General features: G+C 38.9%; 1 protein-coding gene across 1 annotated transcript in view; it reads left to right on the top strand.

Moving 5' to 3' along the window:
- Positions 1–317: 317 nt before the first annotated feature.
- Positions 318–11,874, top strand: part of TDRD5 (tudor domain containing 5) — an 85,158-nt gene continuing 73,601 nt past the window's right edge. Inside the window, exons 1-3 of the mRNA XM_055418803.2 lie at positions 318–549; positions 1,154–1,561; positions 4,093–4,286. Coding sequence (XP_055274778.2) covers positions 318–549; positions 1,154–1,561; positions 4,093–4,286 — 834 coding nt within the window. The remainder of the gene's footprint in view (positions 550–1,153; positions 1,562–4,092; positions 4,287–11,874) is intronic.

The raw sequence follows: 11,874 nt of genomic DNA, 5'->3' as shown, positions 1-11,874 counted from the left end.
AGGCTTCACCGAAAAAAACGAGCCAGGAACTTAAACTTTTCACACGTTAGGTCGCGGCGGGGATTTCTTGAAGCACACTTGGGTTAATCATCACAGATTGGGATTTAGACTTTGAATTATGTAGGCGCTTTCCCAAACCCAAGTTTCAGAGCACCCTCGTGGTATTGTTTCTGCCTCGTTTACCTTTAAAATGCGCATCTCAGTTGTTTATATTCCACTTTGGGCCATTTTAAACTTTTTTTAAAATTATTTTTTCTCTTGGGTTTGCCTGCTTTTCCTCATGAGCAATGTTTCTGTCTTAAATCTTGTAGGGTGCAATGTCTGACCAAGAGCGTATACAGGAATGCCTGAGGAAAGAAATAAGGTCACTTCTCATTTCCACCAAAGATGGTTTGACCCCACAGCAGTTGGAAAAGGAGTACCTTCTGATGGTTGGTAACCATTTACCGCTCCGAATCCTTGGGTATCGGTCCACCATGGAGCTGGTGTTGGATATGCCTGATGTTGTCAATGTCTGCCCCTGTGGGGATGGTACTGTAATACTGAAAGGTAGGTTTAAGATTTGGAGGTCTATGAACTTTGTAATAATAATCACTTGGTAAAGAATTGTTCTAGCTCTGCAAGTATCCTGCATTCCAGGCAAGGGATTTTACTTTCTTGAGGGAGAAGAGAGATCATAGGCACCTTTGATCCTGTGGGCAGGGTTAGATATTTAGCACAATCAGGAAACCCTCCCCACAATGCTGTGTTTGCACAGAAACTATGTTTTGCATATGATTTCATCTTTTAATATCTTATGTCAGAAACTTAAAGGGACTTTTTAATTATGGAATCTTGTTTTAAATTTCGTGAAGCACAAAAACATCATTGTAGGGAAGTTTATTGTTCATCTCGAGAGTTTCAGATCTTTCAAGAGTTAATTAGTAGCAGTGTTAACAAGTTGGGTTCCACTGTTCTCCATCCTCCAGTAGAGAAGCTAACAAGCTGTTGTTTAAAATGCAAGAGACGGAGTAACCAGGGATTTGTGTTTATCGTGCCAGCTAGATACACAGGTCCTTGGAGAGCAAAAAATTATATAACCACAGGTGCAAAGAATGAAGAAGGGAGTCAGTTTTTACCTAAATATGATTTTTTTTTCTTCACACCTCCTTAGCCATCCCAGATGAGTCCACCAAGGGAATAGCAAATTTAGTTGCAAAACAGAAGAGCAACCATAAGGTTCGAAACTCCGTGCAGAAGGGAAGGGCCAGTGTTTGCTCTGGTCCCAGCTCTCGCCGGCGAGTACCTTACCGAGGAAGGATGCCCCCTATTCTTCCAGCTGTTGTGAAGAGTGAGTTGAAAGACCTCTTGGCGTTATCTCCTGTTCTCCTTTCTGATTTTGAAAAGGCATTTGCCAATCGATTTGGACGATCATTCCAGTATGTGCAGTATGGCTTCCTCTCAATGTTCGAAGTGCTGAATGCAGCTTCAGATGTTATTTCTGTGGAGCAGACCAGAGCTGGTTCTTTGTTGACGCTGAAGAAGAGTGTATCAGAGGAAAAGCAGAAAGGATGGCCTGTAGGTAAGCACATTAGCACAAGTAACTGTATTGCAGATCAGCAAATTTTGGAGCTGTTGTACATATGTGTATATATGTATGCATGTAATGGCTAAGCTCCATTAGTTTGTTGAAGTTGAATCATGGCTCTCCCACTTGCTAGCCGTGTTATCTCAGGCAAGTTACTTAAAATGGCCAATCTCTTGGTCCCCTCATCTCTATAATGGGAATAATTATACTTGGCTCTTGGAGTCATGCTGAGGATTAAATGAGACAAGATCTGTAAAGTGCCTGGCATTTAGTAAACCTACACTAAGTGGTAGCTACTATTATGAAAACATAAAAGCAGCTCTCTTTGGAGTGCTGTAAATGAATATCAGTTATGTGTGTTCCAGTAAAGAAGATATAGCATAAAAAATGAAAAGTTTAAAAAATAATACTGGTCTATGGCATTTGCTATCTGATCTTGGCTGTCACTGAATCTTTTATACCCTAGCAGGCATTGTACTAATTTATGTAGTGTAATGATCACCACTGTATTTGTATAGCATTTTACTGTGGATTCTCATACTATAGACAGGTTGGGTGAGTAACTGTCTTACAGATCAGAAAGCCAAAACTCAAAAAAATTGAATGACTTTTCAAAAATTTCATGGCTAGAAAAGTGGTACAGCTAAAGTTAGGTACTGAACTCTTATTACTGCTCATTCAGTGCTCCGCTTACCCGATTACTCTCTCTCTTAGAGGCTCAGAAGACTAATATGATTATTGATATAATGTCTCTCTAGACCCTTGACAGTATAGAATCCATTCACTGCCTATTTGGGGAACTCTGATGCTAAAGCTGAAACTCCAATACTTTGGCCACCTCATGCGACGAGTTGACTCACTGGAAAAGACTCTGATGCTGGGAAGGATTGGGGATGGGAGGAGAAGGGGATGACAGAGAATGAGATGGCTGGATGGCATCACCGACTCTATGGACATGAGTTTGAGTGAACTCTGGGAGTTTGTGATGGACAGGGAGCCCTGGCATGCTGTGATTCATGGGGTCGCAAAGAGTCGGACACGACTGAGCGACTGAACTGAACTGAACTGAACGCCCATTTCAGTGATTTTTCTTTTTCTCAAAATCTGTGTTAATACAGAAAAATCATGAGATTATCATGAATTTATAAACTAATATTTAAATTGTGATGGGAAGTGTAATATGAAAAGGATATGGTGAAGGGTTTACAGGTTCTAGTCAAGGAAGACTATGGTGGCCACTGAGTGTTTTGAGTCTAAACCTCAACGGCATCAGTATTCTTATTTTTAAAAATTTTTTGGCTGTGCCATGCCACTTGTGGGATCTCTGTTCCATGACCAGGGATGGAACCCAGACCACAGCTGTGAAAAGTGCTGAATCCTAATTAGTAGGCCACCTGGGAACTCCCTGTGTCAGTATTCTTGAGGTGCTCAAACTTTGGGAGAGTAACTCATGCTATTCAACTTACATGAGGTTGAGTTGTATAAAGCAGTTTGATAGTTTATTGAACTGTTCAGTTCAGTCGCTCAGTCGTGTCCGACTCTCTGCGACCCCATGAATCACAGCACGCCAGGCCTCCCTGTCTATCACCAACTCCCGGAGTTCACCCAAACTCATGTCCACAGAGTCGGTGATGCCATCCAACCATCTCATTCTCTGTCGTCCACTTCTCCTCCCGCCCCCAACCTTTCCCAGCATCAGAGTCTTTTCCAGTGAGTCAACTCGTCGCATGAGGTGGCCAAAGTATTGCAGTCTCAGCTTCAGCATCAGTCCCTCCAATGAACACCCATGATTGATCTCCTTTAGAATGGACTGGTTGGATCTCCTTGCAGTCCAAGGGACTCTCAAGAGTCTTCTCCAACACCACAGTTCAGGGGGTGGATATTCTTTCCCAGTGATTGAATTGTTGATTTTCTCCACCCATAGTCCGTTATTCCTCATCAGGATATCTTGGAAGTAATTTTTTTCTCTTGTCAGCTTGATCTTAGGGTAAAGAAAGAGCTAGGCCTTGCTGGGGTTCAGTTATCTTTCATGTTTTTTAACAATATACCTTTCTCCTGTGGTGTTTCCCTACCTCCTAATCTTGACGAAAAGAATCTATACTCTAGGATAATATCCTTTATTCTGTAGCTTTTCTCATTCTCCACCTCTCCTCTCATACCACTAGATGGTTATCCAGTTTGAAAAGCATAATTCAAACAGATTCTTTGAAGACTTAATGGTCTCCTAAACAAGATACAGCTGTTTTGATTTTTACCTATTGAGTGCTGCCTCTTTGTAATGATTTTCAGGTGTCCTTAAGTAGAGTTTTAGAAACCCCCAATCTTTCAGTAACACGTTTATTATCTCTTGGTTTTCTTCTGTAGATGACTAATCATTTCCATTGTATGTAACGTTTATTGGCATAATATGAAAATGCAAGCTGACTTTTTAGTTCTAAGGGCCTAACCTCTATATATAGCCACCAGAAAATAAACTAGAAATTGGTAGTGATCATTTTTCTCTCCTCTTCTTTTATTCACAAAAGGTAAGATTTTCACCCAGCCTTTTAGAATGAAGCAACAAGGGTCATATCCCATAGGCTTCCCAGTAGCAAAGGCATGCTTTTCACAACCCACTTCAAACATGGAACCATCAAAGCAAATACTGGGCATGGAAAGGAATTCTAGATCAAATGTAATGGAGACTTCAAGGCTGAATCACAGTGAAAAATTGAACCAGGTAAGATGTCTGAGTTTGGAGCTATAAGTACACCAAAACTGTCTTTAAATTTAGTGGTTACTGGAAAAGACTCTGATGCTGGGAAAGGTTGGGGGCGGGAGGAGAAGGGGATGACTGAGAATGAGATGGCTGGATGGCATCACCGACTCTGTGGACACGAGTTTGAGTGAACTCCGGGAGTTGGTGATGGGCAGGGGGGCCTGGCGTGCTGTGAGAGTCGGACACGACTGAGCAACTGAACTGAACTGAACTTTCATGGAAAAATTGCCCTTTTGAAATTCAAGTCATTCACTTATTTCAGATTTAACTTAAGCATTTTCTGTGGCTCTGTGGTTTGGTAAGAAGTGAGACCTGGCAGTGAGAAAAGAGTACTATTTTATCAACTCCTTGGTTTCTACTATTTTCTGCAGATGACTCCCAAATCTGTATTTCTAGTTCCACCTTCTCATTAAATTTATAGAAGCATATTTGCAACTTACCTCATGAATATCTTCACCTGAATGCCAGCCCTGACACTGCAGTCCTGGTATTTTTATGTTACTGTAATGCTGAAGGACTTTGAGTAAAAATTATTAGACTAGAACCAACAAAAACCCGGTAAAGTTTGCAAGATGAACAAGTAGAGCTCAAAATAAGGTCATGGAAATTAAAGACATAAAAGTGCTTTGTTTCTACACGTAACTGTCTAGTTTTCCCAGCACCATTTGTTGGAAGAGACTGTCTTTCCAGCATTGTATAGTCTTGCCTCTTTTGTCATAGATTAATTAGCCATAGTTGCATGGGCTTATTTCTGGGTTTTCTGTCCTGTTCCATTGAGCTATATTTCTATTAATATTCTTGTGCCAGTACCATACTGTTTTGATTACTGTAGCTTTGTAGTATAGACTGAAGTCAGGGAGCCTGATTCCTCCAGCTGCATTTTTCTTTCTCAAGATTGCTTTGGCTATTTGGGGTCTTTTGTGGCTCTGTACAAATTTTGAGATTTTTTTTTGGGTTCTAGTTCTGTGAAAAATGCCATTAGTAATTTGATAGGGATTGTATTGAATCTGTAGATTGCCTTGGGTATTACAGTCATTTTGAACAATATTGATTCTTGCAGTCCATGAACGTGGTGTATCTTTCCACTTGTTTGTATCATCTTTTATTTCTTTCATCAGTATCTTATAGTTTTTGGAGTACAGATCTTTTGTCCCCTTAGGTAGGTTTATTCCTAGGTATTTTATTCTTTTTCATGCAGTGGTCAATGGAATTGTTTCTTGAATTTCTCTTTCTGATCTTTTGTTGTTAGTGTATAGGAATGCAATAGATTTCTGTGTATTAATTTTGTAACCTGCAACTTTACCAAATTCATTGATGAGTTCTAGTAGTTTTCTGGTAGATCTTTCGGATCTTCTATGTATAGTATCATGTCACCTGCAAACAGTGACCATTTAACTTTTTCTTCCCCAATTTGGATTCCCTTTAGTTCTTTTTCTTCTCTGATTGCTGTAAGTAGGACTTCCAAATCTGTGTTGACTAAAAGTGGTAAGAGTGGACATCCTGGTCTTGTTTCTGATCTTAGAGGGAATGCTTTCAGCTTTTCACCATTAAGTATAATGCTAACTGTAGGTTTGTCATATATTGCCTGTATCATGTTGAGGTATGTTCCCTCTATGCCCACTTTCTGAAAAGTTTCTGGCATAAATGGGTGCTGAATTTTTGTCACGTATACAATGGAGTAACACTCAGCCATTAGAAAGAATGAAACAATGCTGTTTGCAGCAACATGTGTGGGTATAGAGAGTGTCATATTGAGTAAAGTAAGTCAGAGAAGGAGAAGTATTGTATGACATCCCTTATATGTGGAATCTAAAAAGAAACAAATGAACTGATTATAAAACAGAAACAGACTCACAGACTGAGCTTATGGTTGCCAGGAGGGAAGAATAGGGTAAAGGAAACTTAGGGAATTGGGGGTGGGCATGTACACACTGCTATATTTAAAGTAGATAGCCAACAAGGTCTTACTGTATAGCACATAAAACTATTTTAATGTTATGTGGCAGCCTGGATGGAAGGGGAGTTTGGGGGACAGTGGCTACATGCTATGTGTATAACTGAGTCCCTTCACTGTTCACCTGAAACTATCACAACATTGTTAATTTGCTATACCCCAATACAAAATAAAAAGTTTTTAAAAAGTCCTTTTGTCTATAACTTTAAAAAATTAACTTTAGTAACCTAATTTACATATAGCAAAATCTGTCCATTGGAAATGTACAGCTTGAGTTTTAACATATGTATCTAGATGTGTAATTGCCGTCAAAGTCAAGAAACAGCATTTAGTCTTCCCCCCAGAATTCCTTCATGCCACTTGGTAGTTGATCTCTTTCCCCAACTACAGCTACAGACAACCAATACTTACTATAATTTTGACTTTCCAAGAGTTTCATATGAATGGAATTAAATATGCTTAGCTTTTTGTGTCTAGTTTCTTTAACAGGATGCTTTTGAGAGTCATCCAATATGTATCAATAGTTTGTTCCTTTTTCTTGTTGAGTATTGTTTCTCTATACTGATATACCTCAATTTATTTTCCATTCATCATTAAATAATACTGGGGTTGTTTCCTGTTTGGGGTATTATGAATAAAGCTGCTTTGAACATTTGCTTATACTTTGTGTGAACATTGACTTCATTTCTCTTGGGTCTGTACCTAAAAGTTAGATTGTTGGGTCAAACAGTAAGTTTAACTTTTAAGAAATTACCAAACTCTTTCCAAAAGTGGTTGTACAGTTTTACTTTGTGAGCTATGTGTAAGAGTTGCACTTGCATCTCTGTTAACATTTGGTATTATCAGTTTAAAAAACAGTAGCCATTTAAGTGGGTGCATGGTAGTATCTCATTATGGCTTTAACTGAAGTTTCTCTAGTGATGAATAATATTGGGTATATTTGCCCAGTGGTTCAGGGGTAAAGAATCCACCTGCAGTACAGAAGATGCAGAAGACATGGATTCGATCCCACGGTTGGGAAGATCCCCTGGACGAGGGCACGGCAACCCACTTCAGTCTTTTTGCTGAGAAAATCCCATTGATAGAGGAGCCTCACCGACTACAGTCAGTGGGGTCGCAAAGAGTTGGACACAATTGAAGTAACTGAGCATGCACGCATGCACACACCATTTGTATATCTTCTTGGAAGTGTCTATTCATATCTTTTGCTCATTCTTAAAAATCAAATTTTCTTTGTATTGAGTTGGAAGACACTGATTTTATAAGAAATATATATTTGGTCTTCATCCTTTTCTGGCACAGATCTTCTAAAACCTTTGGAAATTCCTAAGTAAAGAGAGCAATAAAGGTGGCTTTTGTTATATTAATGAGGTGACTTTTGGAAAGCACCGAATTGCTAATTCTTGGTTAGGTTCAACCTAACTCCATTAGGTTGCTAATGGAGTCAACTATGTAATTGGAAGGTTGGAACTCTTCAGTCCCACTCTAAACCTCCGAGGAAGGTAGAAGAGTTGGAAATTAGTTTCATTCATAGCCAATGGTTAATCAGTCATGCTGATGTAATGATGACTCCATGAAAACCCCAGAGGGTCTGTAAAGCTTCTGGGTTGGAGAACATATGAAGATTTGGGGAGAGTGGCACGCCAGGAAAAGGTGTGAAAATTCTGCACTCCTTCCCACATACCTTGCCCTCTGTATCTCTTCCATTTGACTTTTCTTGAGTTATATCTTTTTATTTATTTTTCATTCATTAACAAAACATATAATTGACATATAGCATTATATTCAGTTCAGTTCAGTTGCTCAGTCATGTCCGACTCTTTGCGACCCCATGAATCACAGCACGCCAGGCCTCCCTGCCCGTCACCAGCTCCCGGAGTTCACACAAACTCATGTCCATCGAGTCAGTGATGCCATCCAGCCATCTCATTCTCTGTCGTCCACTTCTCCTCCTGCCCCCAATCCCTCCCAGCATCAGAGTCTTTTCCAGTGAGTCAACTCTTTGCAAGAGGTGGCCAAAGTATTGGAGTTTCAGCTTTAGCATCAGTCCTTCCCATGAACACCCAGGATTGATCTCCTTTAGAATGAACTGGTTGGATCTCCTTGCAGTCCAAGGGACTCTCAAGAGTCTTCTCCAGCACCACAGTTCAAAAGCATCAATTCTTCGGCGATCAGCTTTCTTCACAGTCCAACTCTCACATCCATACATGACCTTCATACAATAGGATTAAAACAGGATTAGATATATGTATGTATTGTGAAATGATCACAAGTGTGCTAAACATCCATCACCACAGAGTTAAAATTTTTTTTCTTGTGAGGAAGACTTTTAAGATTTATTCTCAGCAACTTTTAATCATAGAATACAGTATTATTAATATACAGTTAATATATATGTGTGTATATATATTTATATATAAAAGAAATACCGTGCTGTACATTGCATCCCCAAGACTAATTAGTGTATAACTGGAAGTGTTTACTTTTTGAGCACCTTTAACTCTTTTGCCCACCCCCTGCATGCTGCCTCTGGCAACCACCCATCTATTCTCTGTTTCTGTGACTTTGGTTTTCTTTATTGTTTCTGTTGAATAGATTTCACATGTAAGTAAGTTCATACAGTATTTGGCTGACTTGTTTTACTTAGCATAATGCCCTCAAGGTTCATTCATTGTTATTCCAAATTGTGGGATTTCCTCCTTGCTACAACTTCTTTATCCATTCTTCTGTCAATGAACACTTAAATTGTGTAAATGCTGCAGTCAATATGGGTGTGCAGATATCTTTTTGAGTTGGTATTTTTGTTTCCTTCAGATAAATACCCAGAGGTTGCTGGATGATATGGTGCTTCTTTATACCATTTTGTATGGTATCCGCACCAATTTACATTCCTACCAACAGTGCACAGGGATTACTTTTTCTCTACATCTTCATCAGTACTTGTTATTTCTATTCTATTTGATAATAATCATTCTACCAGGTGTTAGGTGATATTTCATCGTGGTTTGGTTTGCATTCCCTGTGTTAGTCCCTCAGTTGTGACCAACTCTGCGACCCCATGGACTGTAGCCTGCTAGGCTCCTCTGTCCATGGAATTCTCCAGTTGAGAATACTGGAGTGGGTAGCCATTCCCTTAAGAGATCTTCCCAAACCAGGGATCGAAACCAGGCCTCCTGCATTGCAGGCAGATTCTTTACCATCTGAGCCACCAGGGAAGATGATTGTTTGTATCAAGCAGCCCCTTTTCATTTACCTGTTGGCTGTCTGTATATTTGGGAGGAGGTGGAAATGTCTATTCAGATCCTCTGCTTATTTTTTTAGTTGAAGTTTTTAGGGTTGTTTTTTTCTTTGATGGTGAGTTGTGGACGTTCTTTTATATATTTTGGGCATTTTTGCAAATGTTTTCTCTCATTCATTTTTTGATAGTCTCTTTTTTGTGCCATAGGTTTTTAGTTTGATGTAGTCCTCCTTGTTTATTTTTGCCTTTGCTGCCTTTCTTTTCAGTGTCAAATCCAAAACGTCATTTCTAAGACTGAGGACAAGGAGCTTATCATCTAAGTTTTCTTCCAGGATTTTTATGGTTTCTGATCTTACGTTCAGATTTTTAATTCACTTTGAGTTACTTTTTGTGTGTGGTATGAAGTTCTACCCTTTTATTGTTGTCATTGTTTAATTGCTAACTTGTGTCCAACTTCCCTGTGACCTCCATGGACTGTAGCCCACTTGGCTCCACTGTCTATGGGATTCTCCAGGCAGGAATACTGGAATGGGTTGTCATTTCTTTCTCCAATATCTTTTTATAATAAACCAGTAATCTAGTAATTGAAATGTTTCTCTGAGTTCTGTAACCCATTATAGCAAATTAAATTGAACCCAAGGAAAGGGTTATGGAAGCCTGCTTTATAGCCACTGCTCAGGTGGCAACCTGGACTTGGAATTGTCATCTAAAGTCAGAGGATGGCATGGGTATTCAGTCTTGTAGAACTTGGCCATGGAATCTGAATGTCAGAACTGAATTGAATTGTAGGATACACAGCAAATAATAAGTCATTAGCAAAAAAACATAAAGCGATGTATACATTAAAATGTTGTATAACATAACCACATTTATTTAAGAATGTATTCCAATATCAAATAGCAAAGTTCAACAATGGAAAACTGCAATTATTTTTTCACCAACCTAATATATTTGGGTAGAGTGTTCTATATGTCAGTGAAGTTGGTTATAGTATCATTCAGGAATTCTTTATTTTTGCTGATGTTTTCCTAGTTTTTCCTTTAATTGCTGCAGGATCAGTGTTGAAATATTTAAATATAGTTGTGGATTTGTTTATTTTACCTTTTAACCTTCGATATAAATCTCTGTTAGGTGCATATATATTGCATTGGCCAAAAAATTTGTTCCATAACATCTTATGGAACAACTTGAATGAACTATTTTAGTCAGTCCAATATTTAGGATTTATGTGTGTCCTGATGAATTGCCCTGTTTATCATTACGAAATACCCTTTTTTATCGCTCATAATATTCCTTGTTTTGAAGTTTACTTTGTTTTATATTGCCATAAACTTCATATATTGCCATACGGAGAAGGCAATGGCAAGCCACTCCAGTACTCTTGCCTAGAAAATCCCATGGATGGAGGAGCCTGGTAGGCTGCAGTCCATGGGGTCGCTATGGGTTGGACACGACTGAGCGACTTCACTTTCACTTTTCACTTTCACACATTGGAGAAGGAAATGGCAACCCACTCCAGTGTTCTTGCCTGGAGAATCCCAGGGACGGGGGAGCCTGGTGGGCTTCCGTCTATGGGGTCGCACAGAGTCGAACACGACTGAAGTGACTTAGCAGCAGTAGCAGCATATTGCCATAGCAATGCTAGCATTCTTTAGATGTTAACACTGTATGTTTTTATATACTTTTATTTTTAACATACTTCTTTTATATTTCAAATGTGTTTCCTTAAGACAGTGTATGGTTGTCTTGCTTTATTATTTACTCTGTCAGTCTCTGTCATTTAATGGGCATGTTTATACCTTGTATATTTAGCGATTTAAATCTGATTTTTGCAGGTTTTTCCATATTTTTTCTTTTGGATTAGTTTTTTTTGTTTTGCATAGTAAAGAGTATTTTATTTTATTTTATTTTTTTTGAACAGAGGAAAATTTATGCGTCAAACCTGGACTGGTCACTTATGATAATATACATGCTACAATTCCATTCTCCCCAATATTCCACCTTCACCCTCTCCCACAGAGTCCCAAAGACTGTTCTAAATGCCTATGTCTCTTTTGCAGTCTCTTATACAGGGTTCAGGTTACCATTTTTCTAAATTCCATATATATGCGTTAATATACAGTATTGATGTTCTTCTTTCTGGCTTACTTCACTCTGTATAATTGGCTCCAATTTCATCCACCTCATTAAAACTGATTCAAATGCATTCTTTTTGATGACTGAGAAATACTCCATTGTGTATATGTACCAAAGCTTTCTTATCCATTCATCTGCAGATGGACATCTAGGTTGCTTCCATGTCCTGGCTATTATAAACAGTGCTGCAATGAACATTGGAGTACATGTGTCTCTTTCAA

The sequence above is a fragment of the Moschus berezovskii genome, chromosome 17 (genome assembly GCF_049115385.1).
Source record: "Moschus berezovskii isolate FMDL1 chromosome 17, NW_MosBer_1.0, whole genome shotgun sequence".
Lineage (NCBI taxonomy): Eukaryota > Metazoa > Chordata > Mammalia > Artiodactyla > Moschidae > Moschus > Moschus berezovskii.
This window is presented reverse-complemented; position numbering and strand designations above follow the sequence as displayed.